Source organism: Hipposideros armiger, unplaced genomic scaffold (genome assembly GCF_001890085.2).
Source record: "Hipposideros armiger isolate ML-2016 unplaced genomic scaffold, ASM189008v1 scaffold_633, whole genome shotgun sequence".
NCBI classification, from domain to species: Eukaryota; Metazoa; Chordata; class Mammalia; order Chiroptera; family Hipposideridae; genus Hipposideros; species Hipposideros armiger.
In genome coordinates this window covers 508,328-528,151 of record NW_017731983.1, presented here as the reverse complement: position 1 = coordinate 528,151, position 19,824 = coordinate 508,328, and the positions used below count along the sequence as shown (strand labels likewise).

Below are 19,824 nucleotides of genomic sequence, written 5' to 3'. Positions count from 1 at the left end.
ACGCCCAAAGCAATGAGATGAACTGCTTCCTCCAAAGCAAAAACAAAACCACCAACAAACCCAGAGCGGCCAGCGATTTGAGGTCAGTGTTAAGCAAGAGCCGATATGAAATTCGAAGATTTTCACTGCTGGATGTAAAGATTAAAAATTCTGTGACAGTGTGTTTCCTACTCCTTTGTGGCCAGATCTCAGTTGCTTGTTTGAAGACAGCAAAAAGGACAGATGATCAAGACAGAAGCCGGAAGCGAGGATGGACCCAATAAACCAATTAAAATAGGGGGCGTTTTTCACCTTTGGCACCCAGGGCCCATTTTACTGGCCACCAAAGGTTTCCTGGGAGTGGGTGGGTTGCTCGTGAAGGGCAGTCGGCGTGCCTGGAGGAAGGTCAAATATGCCCCACAACAACTAGTCGTTTCCTGTGAGCCTGTCCTGCCCCCTGGAGGCCCGGCCCCCAAGGAGCAGGCACTGGTGAATGAACGCACAAACGCCATTTTAGCTTTCAGGTGTGCACGCCCACAGCGTCGTGCACAACACCTAAGCCTCATGCCGAGACACCCACAGCCATTCAAGCAGTAAGACGCCGCCTTTAGGGGTGGAGCGCTGAAGAGGATATGGGTTTTTAAACAACTTTTTTCCTTTAAAGATCTATTATGTGAAGTCCCCAAATATCCAAACACAGCCCAATTTGCCTGGTTTTTTCTACAGGAGGGCTGCGATGGGGCCGACGGGGAGGAGCCTGCCCACTGGCCCGGGCACACCAGGGAAGGGGCAGTCAGGCAGGAAGAGACAATGGTAAGAAAAACAGCAGAAGCGTTTGTCACACAGCCCTGGATGCAGCACACACAAGGGACGCCACGCCAGATGGCCAGTCACCTGGTTCTAGGTGGAGAATGGGAAAGCGTTGATAGAAATAGGCTCTCTGAGTGCTCTGCATCTCTGCAACAGAGAGGTTAAAGCAAAACCCAGGCAGAGGGGAGGAGACACCAACAGAAAGAGTGAAAAAGCGCAACTCCAAAGCCACCACCAGCCTACCAAGGAGAGGCGGGAGTGCAGCGAGGCATAGGGACGGGAAACCTACAGGGCCAGACTTTGGGCCGCCTGTGACTCCCCACATGTGGAGAGCACTGAGGCTTGCCTGTAGCCAACAAAGCCCAGAGAAGCGCTTGCCCCGAGAGAAAGAGGCTACACGGCACACTCAAGGACACTCAAGGGCAGCTTCACCCCTTCAGGTTGAGGAGACACAGTCGTGGGAGCTACAGCAGATGGAAATCCCCCAGCCTATGTCAGGTGGAGACAGGCCCCTTGTTTTGTGGCTCAGCCGCTACAAAAGTGGGGAGAGGCCCGGCCACAGCCATAGGGAGACCGGGGCGGAGGGCAAAGGGCGTACCATCCTTCCACAGCTCCGAGACGAACTTGTCGGAGGACTGGTGCAGAAGCGTGGCGATGTTGTCATTCAGGGGATCCATGTTCTTCATCAGCCACTCGTCAGCTTTGTAATCCACCTGCAAGAGCCGGAGTCCCAAATCACAGCTGCTCTGGGGACGTGAGCGCTCACAGCCTCTCGGAGGCCAAGCTGACCCCACGGGCAGAGAAGCTAAAAACCATGAACACCCCTAGACCCCGTGTGTCCATTTCTAAGAAGGAAATAATGAGTGGCAGGCAATGGAGTGAAACAAGGTTCTCTGTGGTGTTCCTTGGACGGCAAAACATTTAAAACAGTGCAAATGCCTAGCAAACAGGGGACTAAGAAAACTATGTTGCAGCTATACAACAAAATGCTATTGCTGTTTTTTTAAGTAATGTGAACATAAAGAAAAAATCCTAGAAAGATATACACCAAAATGTTATAACATTTCTTTTCTAATAACAGGACAAGTAATTTTTACTTTGTCTTTTCAGGATGTCCAACTTTTCTCTAATAAGCATGTATTATTCTTATCTTTTTAAAAATATGTTCTCAATAATACGAATACTACGTAATATTTTTATTGCAAAGACCCCAGGACAATACAAAAGGAGCAGCAGGCGTCCTGGCCTCCCTCTAACGCTCACCGTGCCCCAGAGGTAACTGCTGTTTTCTGGCCGGTGGTCCTTACGAGCTCTGCTGTCACTGACAACATGCATGCATGACATGGGCTTTTTTTCCTGGGAGCAGTTACCTCCTGGGAGATGACCGAGCCCCAGAGGCCACAGCCAGCGTGCCTGTCCTCATAGCTGCTGCAGCACAAGCCCAGATGTGGATGCGCACGGCCAGTTTCATCAGCCAGACCCCCCACCATGGGCTTCAGGTGTGTCCTGTCTATTGCATTATAAACAGCACTGCAATAAAAGCCCTCCCATGAGGTCTCTGTGCACGTTCATCTCTAACACAGGTGGAAGTGGAGATGCAGGCTCAGAGGGCATCACCTTTGGTAACTAAGAGGTTTTTTTTTTTTTGTCTTTTTAATGGGTAGTTTCCAGTCAAGAGTTGCTGCAGCAGCATTAGGAACCAGAGGAGCGTAGTAGGAGGCCGGGCAGCGTGGGCCACGTGCAGGAGCAGCAGGCTCGGACCACATGTGACTCGGGAGCAGTGCTGTGAAAGCTCCTGCCTCTCCTAGAGGATGGAGCTCAGCCCGTCTCATCACACATTCAAGTTGTAATCAGTCGTTAGGTACTTCATGCAAGGAGCACAGCTTGCTGAGAAAACCAGCTTTAGTCTAAGCATGGACCTCTAGACTCCAGTTGCACCTGCTCTGTTAGGCGTAAGCCCCGGTACCAAGCAAACTGAAAGACGTGTGCCAGGTAAGTGTGAGGGTGGTTCTGCTCTTTGCTGGCTGGGTAGCCTTAACAACAACAAAGCGATGACCTACGGTGGTGGCTGTCAAGCAGGGCGACTGTGCCACCCCATCCCCACTTTCCACAATAAGAGCTATTTGGCCATGTCTAGAGACATTTCTGGTTGTCACACTAGGGAGGGTGCTATTGACCTCTGGTGGGTAGAAGCCAGGGATGCTGCGAAACCCCCTACAGCGCACACGAGTCCCCGACAATAAAGACTGATTGGCCCATGACGTCAGTATGGGAGGTTGAAAGGCACTGCTCTAGAGCACTGGCCTATGCCCAGCGCTGGGTTCTGAAACCTAATTTAATACATGGAACCCTGTATGGTGGTGGTCACCCCAATTTTCTACACGAGGCAATCAAGGCTCAGAGAGGTTAAGAAAGTGGCCCAAATTCACACGGTGGCAGGGCTGTAATTCAAATTCCAGAGCCTGTGCCCTTAGCACAAATCTCACTTCTGCACCTGGAAAATGCACTTAATAATACAAACATTTTACCTGAGTACCTTACAGGATTGCCACAAGCTTCTAATGAAATGGAACGTGTGACGGTGCTTTGCAAAAGGTGGGAGAGTTGTGTGAATGCTGATTACTGCCACCTGGCACATTATCAGATGAGGCCCTGAACAAAAATACCTCGCCTCTGTCCCCTGCCCTGGGGCTGCCCGGCTCATGGTCTTAGAATCGTCTCCACCTCTCCCAAGAAGGTCCAGCTGGTACCTCCCGTGTGCGCTCTCCTCACCTTGCCAGCATAGTGCATGATGCAGAAATCAGCTTTGTCCTTCAGCTGCTTGGGCTTCTGGAACTTGGGGTGAGTGCCCTGCTCCTGTACCACCTTCTCCACAAAGCTCTTGTCGGTGGCTTTGGGGAACCAGCACTCCTCATCCAGCAGGGCCAGGATGCCAGGGGGGCCTGCCTGGAGGAAGCACAGCATCGCATAGGTGAGTGTGACCTGAAAACCCCACCCCACCTGCTCCCTCAAAGAAGCCAAAGCCTGGTTTTCAGAACCCCCAGCATCTCACCAGAAGGTGGGTGGCACTTCTCCACCCCCACCACCAAAAAAAGGAGCATTACCGAAAGCGCTCAATTTAAGAGTTCTAGTTAAAAAGAAACTTCTAGGGTCTGGGCTGTGGCCAACACACCTTAACCCAATGATCCATCACAGGGGTTCTCCAACATTAGTGCTCTGAAATCACCTGGTGGCCTTCATGGGCCATGTAGACCACCACCCCAACCTATGTGCCTGGAAACTGACCTCAACAAGCACTCCCGCCTCTGCAATCACTCTGTGACACCACCCCACATACTCTGTGTCTGCACAGCTATGTGGTGAGACATGACACTTAGGACAAGCCCCTCAAGGAAAAGAGAAGGTGGCAGGTCCCCCAGAGACTTCCGTACACTGAGTTTATAAGACAAGAAAGCAGACTCAGCCATCGTGGAGACTGGCTGACAAGACTCAGCGCCATATGGGTTCTTGTTCATTGGAAAACTTGACTGATTAAATCAAACACATCACAAAAGTAAACTGTTTCATGTTAGGATTATGGATAGCTTCGACCTCCCCCAACCCTGAGTAATACTTTTAAAATGCACAAACTTCTTCCTAGGCCTTCTGATCAATTAACATTTCAGTGTCACTCCTGTGTACACATTCTCAAGCAGCCCAGGATTCTGGGAAAAGGTGAGTTCAGTGCATTTAACTCATCAAGAAGTAACCCAGTAATAGAAACAGCTCAGGCTCCAAAAGAGCACAGCCCTCCAAACCTACAGCACAAACAAGTGACCCCAACTGCACCTGGCAAGAGCTTCCACTATGAACGGATGGAAAAGGGGAAGGGCTTTCTAGCTATAGCTACCACCATCCTCCGGCAGCCAGCGTTAGGGGGCAGAAGCCCGGGGGCCGTGCTAGTTCTAAGGGAGGGCAGACCATGGAAGCACGTGCCCCAGGAACAGCATTCAACACCCTGGGTCCTCCGCACAGTCCCTGCTACAGCGAGAGCATCTGGGGCTAGGATCTCACTACATAAAAGCAAGCCTGTTCCTTTAAGACAAAGACAGCCTCGTTGAGCCCATCCCTCAGGTAGATGCTGGCTGGTTTTCTGGGACTGACGACCTGATACCCACAGGCACCAGTCATATCCCCACCTGGTCAGCAGCTGCCGGAGGAGGCTCCCAGGCACCAGATTGGAGCCCCAGGACTTATTCCTCCAGGTGGCACCAACAGGGGAGGAACTAGACACCCACAACCAACATGAAGCGGGAGGTGAGAAGAGGGTCCCCAGAAGGGAGAGCGTGGCCAGGTCTGAGGTCTGAGCAAGGCTGGCTCTTACTGGCTTCTCGATGAGGTCAATGCAGGGCTGCAGGTCAAGGCCGAAGTCGATGAAGTTCCACTCGATGCCTTCGCGCTGGTACTCCTCTTGCTCCAGGATGAACATGGTGTGGTTGAAGAGCTGCTGCAGCTTCTCATTGGTGTAGTTGATGCAGAGCTGCTCGAAGGAATTCAGCTGCAAGGAGAGCAAGCAATGTCAGGGAGACTCCCACACCCTAGGCCATGCCCACCGTGAGGCCACACCCACCACTCTTGGGACCCAGTGGGACGGGGATTCAGGAAGGACCTCCTGGGGCACCTGGATTGCTCCCCTCCCCAGGTGGAACCTGGATGATTAGGGGCCTTCCCCTTATCACACCAGCAACAGGGTAGTTTCTGGAGCCCATGACCTCTTTAGCAGCCTTCTCAGAATAATGTTTTAAAATACACAAGATAGATTACAAAGGAAAGAAGTTATGTTGAAATATAATTATCAAAATGCTGAGACATAGTAATACATTGTGCTTCTCTATTAATTAAGAAGTTACTATGGATTTAGTAACTTCCAAACTTCTGAAGTAAAGATGAGCAGAAATGATGTTACAACATCTCTGCCACAACTCCAACATGACATGAAAACCTCTGATTTCTACTGGGGACAGATCACAAGCACGGCTAGTGCAACTGTGGTTTGTGCAGTTTGCTCAATTCACAATAGAAAAAAAAAATGCATCAATTCGATGAGAGGCGAGGGAAAAATAATTTGTCACTCACCAAGTTCATGGTTCCCCTGGAAATCTACCATGGACGCCCCCGCTACCTCCCCCAGGTTAAGAACCTCTGATTTACCATAATGGTCAGTTTTTCCTATAGGAGCTCAAAGTCTATGATGTCCTGTCCCAACCCGCAGTACATACTTGGAGAAATAAATCCACAGAAAGCAACTGCCCATGAGGCCTCCCAGAACACCATCTAAAGAAAGTCCGTTCTCTCCAGCATTTCTACTTGGCAATGAGCACGCTTGTTTAAGCTTAAAATACGCTCAACGGATGTCTCCTGTCTCCAGGCAAGGAAGGTGGTGGACAACTGGAGTTGCTGTGGGCCCCCCGGAAAGAGGCTTCACAGACAAGGAGCAGGCAGCCCAGGGGCTGAGGCGGCGGCGAGGAGGGCGTGACGGAGAAACTCACATCAAAGATCTCGAAGCCGGCGATGTCCAGGATCCCGATGAAAGAGGCCCCCTGGCGCTTGGTCTTGTCCAGGGCCTTGTTGATGCGCAACACCAGCCAGCGGAACATGCGCTCGTACGAGGCCTTGGCCAAGGCCTCGATGGCAAAGTCAGCCTGCGGGGAGGGACACCCAGGGGGCAGAGTGTCAGGCACAAGGGGCCCTTAAACCTGTCCCCTCTTCCTGGGAATTTTCTCTGGGGGGCCCTGCCCCAGGAAAACAGCCCTCAAGATGGAAGAAAAGCTTCGTGCACAAATACGTTCACTGCAATGTTATTTAAAGTGATGAAAAGTTAAACTAAATCACCAACAATTCGGGCATAATAGACGTAGACAGACATTTGCAAAGACCTTTTTAAAATAAATGGGGACATAATGAAGGATCTACAGAAGAAATGGCAAGACATCTGAGATTTGCTTCAAATAATGCAGGGCTGGGGGTGGGCGGGTAGATAAGGTTAATGATGAGAGCCGAGACTGGCCATGAGTCAGTCACCCTTGGAGCTGCCTGCATGATGGGCGTGTGGGGCTTGTTACACTATCCTCTCTACTTTTTTTACAAATGTTCAAAAAGTTCCATAATAAAAAGCCAGGGTGACACCTAAGTTTAAAAAAGAAACGACTATGCAGGAAATAAAAGGCTGCCCAATAGTTGTCACTGGGTTAGGACTATGGCAAAATTTTCCCCTTCTTTAGACGTCTCTGTATTTTCCAAATCTTAAGTGTTAAGTGCAGCATTATCATAATGAAAAAATAAAGGTTCTTTAACTACTAGGGAAATGAACAGTTCATAATAATTACACACACTGTCTTTCGAAAACAGTGTTCTTGGCTTTGGTGAGATGGCTCTGCACAGAATCATCTGCAGGCTGTCAGCCACCAGCACGAGGAACGGAGGACGGCGCCCTCTGGAAACAGGGCTGATCACCTGAACTTCAAAGTACTTTTGAGAGATGGGAGTAGCACCTTAAAAACGCCCATCGCCACGACAGAAACTAGAAACTGCCAACAGAGGGGAACTGTGGCCACGGCCAGGAGGGACCTCAGCTCCCAGGGGAGGCAGGCACATTTGTGCAGCGCAGCTGAGGGAAAGGCTCGTCTCTCATCACAGGCAGCGAGACAGCAGGTGGTGGAGACACAGCCGCTTGGCATGGGCCTCGAGGATGGCGGATGCTGCCGCCACCGTGGCACCAGGATGAGCCGTGCTACAGAAACAGAAGTTCTTGCTTTAGGCGAGAATAGGACGGGCCTAGACCTTGCCAGCCAATCAGTCTAAACATCAACTCAATGCAGAGAGGACCAATGCAGCCTAAGGAGGCCCTGCCTAAGGATGACCCTTCCTACGTGAGTGGCCTTGCCCTTGTTCCGGAACTTCTCAGGGTCAGCGTCATGTTCTTAACGAGGTAAACCTCACGGTTGCTCTCCAAGCTGCTATGAGGACTGACTGAGGGAAGCCACACGACAGCGCCTAACACAGCACATGGCCCAGAGCAGGCTGCTGCCACGGCCCTCGTTGAGGAGGCAGCCCACCCCCTGCCAGAGGGCATGCGTACCTGTTCCTTAGTCTGCGCCTTCTGGACGTAATCCCGTCCCACCTTGATGCGCGGGGTGAGGATGCCTCTGGTGAAATCAGTCACGTTGATACCCAAGAGGTGGGACACCTTTTGGGCAGCTAATATTTTTCAAAAAGGAGGGAAGGGATAAAAAGTTTTCATTAAACCCAAGAGAACAAGTTCCTCTGCTCAACCTAGGGATGGGGAAGAAATCTGTGCTGGTAACTGAGCAATCATTAGCAGGACAACTGACTCGGGAAGCTTCCTCAGCAGGGCAGACACCAGCTCTCCCCTTTGACCCAGCAGCCATGTGCAGGCCAGGGGCAAGGCGGCGGAGGGGGTGACGGGACGGGACACGTGTCCTAATTGGGGCCCAGCAGCGCCTCCTCTGCACACCCCTGGCTACATCCACCGGGTGTGCAAGTGGGTCCTACCCACAAATAGGACCAAGAGGAGGCGGCCGACCTAGTGCCAGGGGACGGAACAACACATGGCCCACAGAAATATCTTTTAATCCACACACCCACGCGTTAAATGTTTTCAAAAGCCCCTAAGAAGGGCACGTTACGCTGATAACTTCAATGGGACCATGTGCAGCGACCCAAAGGGACAGCAGTGGCCGAGGCACAGGTGGTGACAACAGTGTTTCATGGTCCTAATGTGTTCACAGGTAAGGTGTGCATTGATAGAGCTGCAGCGACAGCAGAAATCACTGTCTGATGAGACAACTGGTTTGGTCTCAGGAATGAATGAAGGAAACCCTGGTTTACATGATCACGGCTTTTCTAACTCATTCTGATGCTTGCTCTATGAAGAAGGGTCATGTTCGTGTCTGTTTCACAAAAGGTACAGAATAGACAGCCATAAACACCATAAAATTAAACAGAGTGCAGTCGGGAATTTCTACAAGACTTTCACCTGAGCTGATCCAAACCCAGGCACCAGCCCCATATTTCAGGTGGGAGGACCACGGTGTTACCTGTGTTGTCAGGCATGGATGCCTGGTCGGTGTTACGCTCCTTCTTGAAAACGATATTGCCGAGCTGAAGAACCCCTGAGATGACCCGCAGCAGGCCTTGGGATGCAATCAAAGGCAGCTCAGATCCGGGCAGGGGGTGGAATAAGCCCTGAGTGGGGCCTTGGTCAAGTCCGCATGGAGGCCCACCGCCTCCCTCCAGTGAGGCCCTGTCTCCAGGGCCTCTGACAGACCTCAGCTTGGGCAGCCCTGTGCTCAGCTACGAGCTCTGTTACTACTCCCAACACGTCTAAAACCAGACCGAGGACATGCCTCTAGCCCAGGGGCCACAGCTTTTTATAAAGTTTTACTGGAACACAGCCAGGCAATATCCATTTACATATTGTCCGTGGCTGAGCAAAGGTGGCTCCAACCCGAAAGCTACAGAACGAGGCTCTCTCTCCCCAACTTTCTAAAGTGAAGCCTCAAGGCCCTCTTCACCGTCCGTCGAGGAAAACGAGAAGACGCAGGCGGGTTCCACACTGCTACCCAGTCTAGGCCTCACTGAAGTGAAGACCCCAGCCCCAGCCCCTCCCACACTCCACCAAGACGAAGCAAAAATATTCCACTTGCAGCAGATGGCAAGTACCGCAGCTGTGGGCCCAGACCTGGGCCGTTAAGCACCTGTCCCTTGTTCCTCTCTGCCTAAATGCCTGTGGTACCACAGGGAACAAATAACCCTGAAACTCAAACCTGGGGTACCATCTCCCTCACACTCAAGGCCTTCCTCCTGGTCCCTCCACGGCTCCCCAAGAGTCAGAGCCAACATGGAGCTCTCCCGAGGCCTGCCAGCTGCTCTGGTGCCCCCAAGGGCGCAATGACCAGCCTCCCACCACCCCTCCCTCACCCACAGGAGGGCCAGCCCTGTACCAATTTGCTCCTCTTCTGGGATGCCCATAATCCTCATGGCCTCCATGGTCTCTTGGAACATGTCCTTGTCCTGCTGCCCGGGAATGGTGACGTGCCCATTGGACAGGAAGCGGTATTTGTTGTATGGCTCCAACAGGAGATCAGCTGTAAGGGGTGGAGGGCAAGGGCGAGTCAGTGGAGTGCTGAAACCAGAGATTCTAGTTAACACTGGAACATTGGAGGTTTGGGAGTCCGGCAAGTGCCCCTAAGCCCTGAGACACCCCGGGAGCTGCGGAGTCGCCAGGAATGCCGACTTTCCTGAGCGTGTGAGACTGACATGCACGGAGCCCAAGCGCCCCAGGGGCCCGTGATTCACAGCTGCACACGCCACCTGCCCTGGCTCTCGTCTGGGGCAGTCAGAGCCAGAAGGTCAAGTCCTCAGGATGGCCCGGAGAACAGACCTCATTCGGGCTTCTCCTCCCCGACCCAAGGCTGGAGTTTTTGTTTCCCAACTGGAGTGTGAGGCCCAACTGAGGTGGGCACCCCCGCGCTCAGCAGTCCCCGGGTCAGGCAGTGGGCCCAGGACTCACTCTTCAGGTGCTCTCCGGCCCCGGACAAGAGATAGTAGAAGATGTGGAAGGTCCGCTCGTCCTTGGCCTGGCGGATAGCGCGAGATTTCTCCAGAAGATCTTTGTTAACATTAAGGAGTCTGTGCAGGCTGGAGGGAAGGCAACCCCTCCACTTTCCTCCATCCCCATCGAAAGCAACAGGAGTTCACCAGGCACAAAGAATGGCACAAAATGGCCAAAAAAAATAAAAGCGAAGTCTCTTGGCTCTATCCTTCAAGGGGTGTAGCTTGTCCAAAAGAGCAGCTCTCATACTCGGGAGCCTTGTCTGTTTCAAGGGCCCCCTTCTGAGCCAGAGACTCGCACCAGCAATGGCTATAAGGCCGGTGTAGGGGAGACATAAATTAGCACCCATCCCAACTCCGCCCCTCTGGAACCACACTGGGTAATCTTCAACAGTTCCATCCCATTCTAAGCTAAACTTGATCCTGCCCGGAAAGAAAAACCTAGCTCTGAATTGGGTCTTCAATGAGCCCCTCCTGGTACTTTTCCAATGCTGCAGATGAGATGACGTAACAGGCCCATAAAGAGGAAGCCACCGGGATCAGGAAGCTGCTGCTTCTCCATCAAGGTCACTTCCTGCCCTCTAGACTCCTATAACCATTAGCCATAAGGATACAAGTCTCAATATTGGCTCCCACGATGTAGCCATTGACATCAAAGTTGATGCGAATGAATTTGCCCTAAAGAAAGACAATGAAGAGATCAGAGGCCCCATCCTCCACTCCCTACCTCCAGCGGGCACAGCCTGGAGGGAGAAAACCAAGAGGCAGTGCCCGTGTGTCTGGCAGCCACGGGCCCCGCACCCCACACCGCACAGGGGCTCAGGGCTCAGAAGTGCCACACTGCTTCAAGCCTGGAACCAGGACGAGGCCCAGTGGTGCCCAAGCTCCTCGGCACAGGGGAACAAGTGTTCCCCACTGCCTGACCTGGCCCTGGGCTCTAACTCGCTGCTGGCTATGAGAGGACAATCAGGGGGACCAACAGTGACTCCCCACTCCCTCGCTGGCTTTTTGGCACCTCGGTTGGAGAAGCTACTTTTGCAGGTGCACATGGACTGTGGTATGACCCAGACTGCTCCACACAGTAGTCTGACCCTTCCTCACTTTGAAAGAGAGAGGACCCAGCTGCAAGGCGACATGTGCCAAAACCCCGGGTAGGAGCCTCAGCCCCTCGAGCTGGAGTGGGCTGGCCACTACTCACAAATCTCGAGGAGTTGTCGTTCTTCACGGTCTTGGCATTCCCGAAGGCCTCCAGGATGGGGTTGGCCTGCAGCAGCTGCCGCTCCAGCTCACCCTGGAAAGGAACCCGGAGGGGCAGTGAAGGCCAGGCAGCGGCTCGGGCTGCCAAACCTGCTCCTCCAGGTGGAGGGAACGGTGGCAGAGCTGTGTCTACACGCTCAACATGCCTGGAACGGAGGCTTCCGGTGGCCCACCATGCCAGCCTCAGCCTGGTCCCTGTGTCACTCAAGAGCAACCTTTCGGCCAAGCCTCTGGAGACTTTGACTGGTTTGAACTTACTTCCTTGGACTGACTGACCAGCAACCCTATAAAGAGAAAGCGGGCAGCTCCGCCAACTCCAGGAACCTGGTACAAGGGCCCAGATCACCCCCGGAGGACACAATGGAGAGCAGCGCAAGAACCCAGAAGAAACACGGAGGCATCATTCCTTCTCTGGGACCGTCTCCATCCCAGGGACCCTGGCCTCCCTCTGCCCTTCTTGCCTCTAATTCCCACCCAACACCCACATTTTTTTTTCCTTTTCATAGGGCAGATCCACAAAAGACACAAGCTCATCTCACCCGTGTCCTAATAAACACTGCATTTTCCTTGCTGGTCCCGTCCTGCCAACCCCCAAACCTGTTCCCAGCACAGCAGGTATCTGAGCACAGGATCGACAAGGCCCACTTTGGATTCTAAACCATTTCTCAGTACTACCAATGAACCCTGCTTGTGGTCTGCAATGCTTTGCGGTTGACAGAGCACACCCTATGCCTGGATTCTCATGATCCCCAGGGTAGGCAAAACGGAGTAGCCCTATTTCACAGAAAACCGAGGTTCAGGGAAAGGGAGTGATCTGCCTGAGGTCATGCTGCTGTCAGCCAGCAAAGCAGGTATTTGATTTGAAGTTTTCTACCAGCACCTGTCAGTCACTGCCCTTCTCCCGCCCCGCCCCAGCCCCACTTGGGGCTCTACCTGTTAGGTCAGATCAACTTTGGAAGCAGCCATTGTCCTCCCAGCAGACCAGATAATAGCTGACACTGGCTGAGGGAAATACGGATCTCATTCACCTTAATACCTGGGTACCCTCTAGGGGGAAAGAAGATAGCACAAGGGCCAGGCGAGGATCCGTATTTATGAGCAAGGCTGGAGCCAAGCCATGATTTTACGGGAAGAAAGGCTGCCTGTGAGTGATGAAAAGGAAGACTGGTAGTAGCAGCAGCTCCCAGGAGAGCCATGAGCCACAGCCTACCAGGCACTCCTGCCTCAGACGAGACGTATCTGCAGAGCACCGAGGATGCAGGAAGTCTACCAGGGACCGGAAGGGGCCCAGCAGACCCGCCCCCTCCCAGGGCTGGGGAGTCTTTATTCTCAGACGATACAGCTTGGTGAAGGAAGGTCAGAGCAGCCAGGTCAAGGGGCAGGGGTCAAACACCCACAGAGCAGGCTCTCCTGGCACCAGTGGTCATAGGACGCTGGGCTGCCACCCTCAGGGCTCAGGTGGGCCTGGGAAGTCAGCAAGGCAGCCCACGGGGCCAGATCTGGATGAGTGCTACTTCCCCACCCACTAAAACATTCCTCTCAAAACACAGGCCAGGCAGCCAGGCGGCCAGGCTGGCGAGCCACTCCCATTCCCGCAGACAGATGAGAGCATGGCCCCAACCAGAGCCTGCCACTGCCCCAGCTTGGAGGCAGAGCTAAGACCTCTGTCCCAGGACCACAGGCTGTTGCCATGGACACAGGACTGCCAGACCAACTCGGGAACAGCCATTTGGGATTCCATTGCTGACAATGGTGACAGCTAACCTTTTCTTTACTGATGCCTAATTGAGCTCAGAAGAGACTTATTTTTGAATGGAATTTGCATGATATGAAATTGTGAGGTTCTGTAGGCAGCATATGCTCCTAAGCTTTGGAAATCCCAGTCCGGTTTCTAAAGGCTTCACTGGATGATGTTTCTGACACTGGGCTACAAGCACCTGGAAAGTCCCTTCGCCCAAGCTCTGCTCTGCCAACCTGCAGCCCTGACAAAGCCCAGTCTTCCCACAAGGTGAAGTCTGGGACGTCCTGGCAGGTGATCTTGGGATGAGCAACTTAGTGGCTGCAAGGGGAAGACAGAGTTCTCTCCGACAGCATGCCGCAGCAGGCCTCAGGACACAGAGCCGTGAAGCAAGTTCAAGAGTGTCTCGGGGCCCAGCTGTATGAGGAAAATCACCATACAGCTTCAGGCAAGGAAATCAACCACACTGGTCAATAGCCTTTATAACCGAGGGCCTGCGCAGCGATTGGAAACCAGAGGCAACCTAGTCAATCAGTCTGGTTGGACTGGAGCCAGGGACAGGGTGCCCATCACACACAGAAGCGTGAGAAGGAGGATGTAACAAGTTTGCTCCCACTTATCACACCCCCCTCCACATGCTATCTTGTCTGAGTGCTGGGGGCCTGCCTTCCCCCTCCGCAGATGGAGCCCCAGAAGTAAGGCACATGGGTCTGTAACTGTGGTCCTGTCTCGGCAGAGACGCCAAGGTCAGCCTCCCAAGATCCAGGCGCATACTAGGCATTCAACAAATAGTTGGGAAGTGGACTTTGCTGCATATTCAGAGATGGAAAACCACAGCGAGAGAACTCCTAACCTCACGGCCCTGTTTTTAAAATAGGCTTCCTAAAAAGAATGGAAAATGGGGGGTGGAGGGAGGGAGCAAAAGAAACTTTATTAGTTTCTAAATATAACTCCCGACGCCCCATGGAAAAAGATTCAGAATGTCTTGAGAAATGTGGCACATAAAAAGTTACTTCTGGTTCCATTCCAGAAGACTGTACTCATTAGGGCATTCTGTGGGACACACCCCAGGTCTGCATGCAAAGAGACACACACCGCTACTTACTTATATAAGCTGCACACAGCACCCCTGGTAAGGGGGAGCCACCCAGGCGGCGCAGTTCCCCCTGGCGGCCTGAGGGGACACCACGGACATTTAGATTCCACAGGGAAATGTAAGAGTGTGTGCTTGAGAGAGAGAGCAAGAGAGAGAGCACGACACAGGCATGCTGAAGACTGATCATCACCCCCAATTCTGGGCAAGTCCAACGGGGGCCTTCTGGGCACTGCTGGGGACCAGCACCGTGGTGGCAGGTGAGGGGGCCAGCCGTCTCCATCTGGTCTAGAGCACTAAGCGTGTGGGGTTCCGGGAGAGCAGATTCCCGGTCCCCTGTGCCTTGGTCAGGGCTCTGCACTGGCCGTTACAGCTGCTGTGCATGTGGGGGATTCTGGGCAGGACCGGAGTTTCTGAGAACAGCTAGGTGATGAGGCCCGTAACCATTCTGCAGGAGTTGTCATTTCAGAGTGCACGAGAGGTCACTGTGTGTCACGCCCAGCCCCCCTCCTCCTCCCAAGACAGTGAGTGGAGCCTACGAGGATAGTTCTAGGCGCAGAGAGTGACAATGGTGTAGAGTGAAAAGCTGCTTAGAAAAAAATACATAATTCAAGGGCACACGATGATCAGAACACGCATTCCTGGTGCAGAACGTGCAGTAAACGTGCAGCTCACCTAGCGAGGACACTGCTGAGTTCGACCATAATCCACCAAGAGGGAGAGGGGAGAAAAAGGGAAGTGAGAAGGCTTTCTGATTGCCCTTTCTCTCTTCGCTGGGGGGCTGTCCACCCAGAGGCCTTTCAACAGCGGGGAAGAGAGGCAGGGAGTGAAATGCAGGCCTGCCCGAGGTCCTGCAAGTCTCCGTCAGCTTGAGAACCAAGTTCTGGAATCTCTCTTTCGACCTCTGAGGTGGAGGCCACACAGCAATTAGCTGCAGACACCAGGAGTGCTGCTGCACAAGCGCCCCCCCAGTGGTCTCGTTTCCATAGCAACTCAGAAAGCTGGGAGGCCAAGGGAGAACTGGGATGGCTACCACCGGACCCACTCCCAAGACGGCCATGCTGCAGCCTCCACGAAAGCGGGCCCAGCCTCTGCTTCGTTCCCCAAACGCTCTCATGTTAGGCCAGGCCGTGAATCACGCGCGTCCTCGTGGGGAGAGAGGCCCACACTCACCTGGTCCTTCTTGCTCTTGTGTGAGGAGGCCACGTGGGCCAGGTACTGAATGACTTTCTTGGTGTTCTCCGTCTTGCCAGCTCCCGACTCACCCCTGCCAAGAGAGCCAAGGAAGTTATCAGGGGAGAGGTGGACAAGTCCCAGAAGCGTCTCCCCTCCCCACTGCACGCTCTACTGCCTACCATTCTGCTGGGCGCCAGGGAGGGGCCCACCACCTGGCGGAAAAGGGGCCAAGCAAATCAATGCTCGCTCTGGAATCCTCACTCATGCGGGCTGTTTCCCATGGCCCTCGAGGGGCCTGACAGTAAACTTACGTCCCCTGCCTGCCCTGGTCACTTGGCAGCTTTCGCATCCAAATGTCTTAGGAATCAATTTGAGGCAGCTGTTCACTCGGGGGTCAAAGGCACTTATACATGTTCCTTCGAAACTGCACTTGAAGGAATGTTCTGTACCACTAACTCCCTCAGCAACGGGGTTTATTTATCTCCTTGTTAAGTTCGGAGAATAAGGATTAAGAGGCCCAGCGTCCACTGCAACCCAGGTAATAAAGCCACTGCTCAGAGCCAGAAGGAATGCATTCCGGAGGGGCCAGCAGTTGTCACCTTTGCTCTGCTGAGAAGACTCTGCCAGCAACCCACCCCACTGCCCACCAGCTCCTTTAAGGAAGGTGATTAAATCTTTGCCCATGCAGGCCGGCGGAGTGGCACGTTTGTTAGGAGTTGGCTTGGGACGCCGGTTCGGATCCCACATGAGAGTCAGTGATGCTGCGCCCTCTACAGCTAAGATGCTGAACAACAGCTCATCCTGGAGCTGGGCTGCTATGAGTCCCCGGTGACAGTGTAGGCTGCAGTGGGGCTGGCTGGCAGCTGGCATGAGCTTTCGTGAGCTGCCGTGAGAGGCCGTCCAATGGCCGGTGAACGACTGCCTCAGCCGGGAAGAGGGCAATGATAATACCAACATGGGCCAGTGAAGCAACGTCCTCCACAACTAGACTGAAGAACAAAAGGACAGCAACTTGTCTGTTCCCCTTCCCCGATTCCCCAATAAAAAATCTTAAAAAAAAAAACTTTGCCCATGAAATAAAGCTCATCCATGCTGTGGGACCACTGAGTAGCCTGTCCCTTGGGGGAAGGGTCAGGGCATGAAGTGGGGCCAGCACTCATCAACTTCGATTTTGACAGGACTCCTCAAGGGTAGGAGCAGATCAGGGTTGACACATGGCCCCACCACCCTGACAGAAACACTTACGTGCACAAAATGGACTGGTCCTCTCGGTCTGAAACAAAGGAGACATCGGGTTAACTTCCGCCTGATGGGAAAGCCTCCCACTCTGGCTTCTGAAGAGCTGCCCGTTTCCCAGGAGAGAGAGCCTCACTTGGATGCCGCCCTTGCAGGGGCCGCTCCACACCAGGCCTGCATTTGCTGGCCCCATGCCTCCCCCGAGGAGGGCCATTCCCAGGTGGCCGCACCACTGGGCAGCTGCCCCCTCCTCTGCCTACCTGCCTCGCCCCTATGACGCCAGAAATCGTTGTGTCTCTCCCACCTCTGGAAAGTCAACCTGTGAAAAGCTCCCTAGGAGTCTATCTGACCCTGTGTGTTTACAGCAGGGGGTTCAGGCTAGTAACCAGGCCTGTGGCAGGTGTTTTAAATACTGTCCCCGTTTAAGTGAGGAGCATCAGTTCAGAGGCTGGGTGAGGGGTGAGGCAGACAAGGCTGGATTTATAATGGGCCAGTCGTGGGGCAAGATGCTGCCCTGGCCACATGCACCGCCTCCCGGAGCCCAGCCTCCTCCTGGGATGGGGATAATGGTACAGGCGTAAATAACACGCACGAAAGCACCAGTGTCGTATCTGACGCGGAAAAAGCTCCATCGTGTTAGTTTAGAGACAGCTTGGGGAAACCAGAAGCTCGTCAGAACCACAGCTTCTGACCAGCTTGGTTGACAACCTGGTCTCCAGGCCGGACTGTCAGGAGCTTTCGGCACCTACCCCAGCTCTGTGCACTCACGCCCCGTGAATCCCCGAGGAACAGAAATGCCCACACTGTGCAAACTGAGTTTGACAGAAATGATTTATGACCTTCGGGCTGACCTGTGTCAGTGTCTAATTTTCAGCGACAGCTGAAAATACGAACTCATTTTCTTCCCCTTTTTATCCCACTCCATGTAACCCCCGCCCCTCCAGCCCACTTGAAGTGAAATCAGCCTGAATCCAGTATCGGGCTACTTAACTAATATTTGAGCTGCAGAGAGGTATCTAATTCCCCTGTTTCTGTTTCCTTATCCATAAAGTAAATATGCTGCTAACCCCCTGGCAGGATTAGTATGAAGAACAGAAATAACACATAAACGGACCCACATGGTGCCTGTAAACAGAATGCACTCCCCAAACGGCTGCTGCCTGTTGACTGCCCCATCAGGAAGTCACCCTGATGGGTGGTGGTGGCACTGCCAGGGCACCTGGAGAACTAGTTGAGGAGTAGAAGAGGGGCACTAGTGGCTGTTAGCAGTACTGGTGCCGGACAGAAACCGATGCTGGCCACCTGAGGACACACTCACTGGCTCCCACCGCTCGGCCAGGGCCCGCAGGACGGGTATTGGGGAGGGGGTGACTCATGGCTCCCTGTGTGCGTGGCCTCAGGAGACGATTTGCAGACACAAGGCTAGGGCCCTGCCTCTTGGCAAGGTGAGCGTGCAGGGTGCCTGATCTCACAGCGCCCAGGGCTGGGCATTTACTACCATCTCTTCTCCCATCTGCGGGTCACTTGGGAGGGAAAGAGGGAGCTGGGGGGGAAAGGAGGAAAACTAAGCCTCACACTGAGGGAGCTGCCTGCCCTCTGCTGCAGCCTTCCTCCCCGCGACCCCCAGCACCTCCCTAAGAAATAACAGGGTGGCCGTGAGGGAACTCAGCCACTCGCCTTCACACAAACCACCACCACCGCCGCCCCCCTGTGGAGCCGCTCAGAGCAGGCCCCAGAGGTGCAACCTTGCTGCCCCGTCTGGACTTTCCCACATAACAGAATCCTTCAAGGCTGCAGCCAGGGCTGAGACAGTCTCAACAAGACAGGCAGGAAGGCAGAGGGAAGGAATCATGGGGACGGAGGCTGGGGAAGACGTGCGGTTCCCACTGCCTGCCCCCTAAGAGCAGTGTGGTGACCGGGAAGGATCTGGGACAAACAGGGCTGTGATCCAGGGCCCCGGCCTCCCCCACTGCATCTCCTGGGCCGGCCCCAGCTGCAGGCATGTTTAGTCACTGCTCACAAGCGGGCAAGACTGTACCTGCACGTGCTGGCAAGTCCTGAGGCAGCAGCAGCTGACACTACCATAAAAGGAAACATTCCCATCCCTTCCAGAAGGAACCGTTTTCCCAGAACTGTCTGTCGCTGGGATGGCTGGAATTCCTCTAATTGTGTGAGAAGGAGTCAGAAGCTGAGCTGCTAAACAACAGGAAGCAGAGCCTCCAAACACACACGTGTGGGCACACACGGACACACATGCACACCCAAGGATGTGGACACGCGTGCACACGGGTACGTGCACACAGAGACACACACATACACGGACACGGGCATGCACAGGTACACAGACACACATGCACACACGGTACACGTGTATAGAGATGCACACGCAGAGACCTTCGAATTCTCATTCCAGACTGGGTTCATTCTGTAACCTCCACCCCCAGCGCTGCCTCTCCTCTGACCTTTCATCTCTAATTCCTGAAGCCAAGTTAGCACTGTCAACACAGCCTAAAAGGAGACACTTCGAAACTTCCATTTTTCACTTTAAAGAAGCCTTAATTCACTTTGCCAGAATCTTCATTTGGGCAAATGCTTTTGCAGTGGAAAACTGATGGGAGCCTCACCTCTTGTCCCCGCCACTGGGTGCCCCAAATCCACCTGCCAGCCATGAATGACACCATGGCCCCTTATGTGGGGAAAGGCCTTTTATTATGCTAGGCTTGGGTCTGTTACCTTGTGGCCTCACAGTAACCTGAGGAGGCAGAGAAGGCAGGCATTGCCCCTGTTTTGCATAAGCCGCCTCTCACAGTTCTGGTTTTTTTTGTGTGTGTTTTTTTTTTTAGCTGAGCCATCCCGCCACCTGTTGGCAGCTCACGGCTGCTCAGCTCGGGCTGACTTGAACCGCTGTTGCTCAGAGCTCAAA

At 53.6% G+C, this 19,824-nt stretch overlaps 1 protein-coding gene across 1 annotated transcript in view; it reads right to left on the bottom strand.

The window, feature by feature from the left end:
* Nucleotides 1-19,824, bottom strand: part of MYH9 (myosin heavy chain 9) — a 90,683-nt gene that overhangs the window by 24,582 nt on the left and 46,277 nt on the right. Inside the window, exons 4-15 of the mRNA XM_019625553.1 lie at nucleotides 16,911-16,938; nucleotides 15,663-15,756; nucleotides 11,600-11,692; nucleotides 11,016-11,079; nucleotides 10,361-10,459; nucleotides 9,792-9,935; nucleotides 8,886-8,981; nucleotides 7,907-8,025; nucleotides 6,318-6,470; nucleotides 5,153-5,326; nucleotides 3,562-3,735; nucleotides 1,388-1,502 (exon numbers count right to left, since the gene is read on the bottom strand). Coding sequence (XP_019481098.1) covers nucleotides 1,388-1,502; nucleotides 3,562-3,735; nucleotides 5,153-5,326; nucleotides 6,318-6,470; nucleotides 7,907-8,025; nucleotides 8,886-8,981; nucleotides 9,792-9,935; nucleotides 10,361-10,459; nucleotides 11,016-11,079; nucleotides 11,600-11,692; nucleotides 15,663-15,756; nucleotides 16,911-16,938 — 1,353 coding nt within the window. The remainder of the gene's footprint in view (nucleotides 1-1,387; nucleotides 1,503-3,561; nucleotides 3,736-5,152; nucleotides 5,327-6,317; nucleotides 6,471-7,906; nucleotides 8,026-8,885; nucleotides 8,982-9,791; nucleotides 9,936-10,360; nucleotides 10,460-11,015; nucleotides 11,080-11,599; nucleotides 11,693-15,662; nucleotides 15,757-16,910; nucleotides 16,939-19,824) is intronic.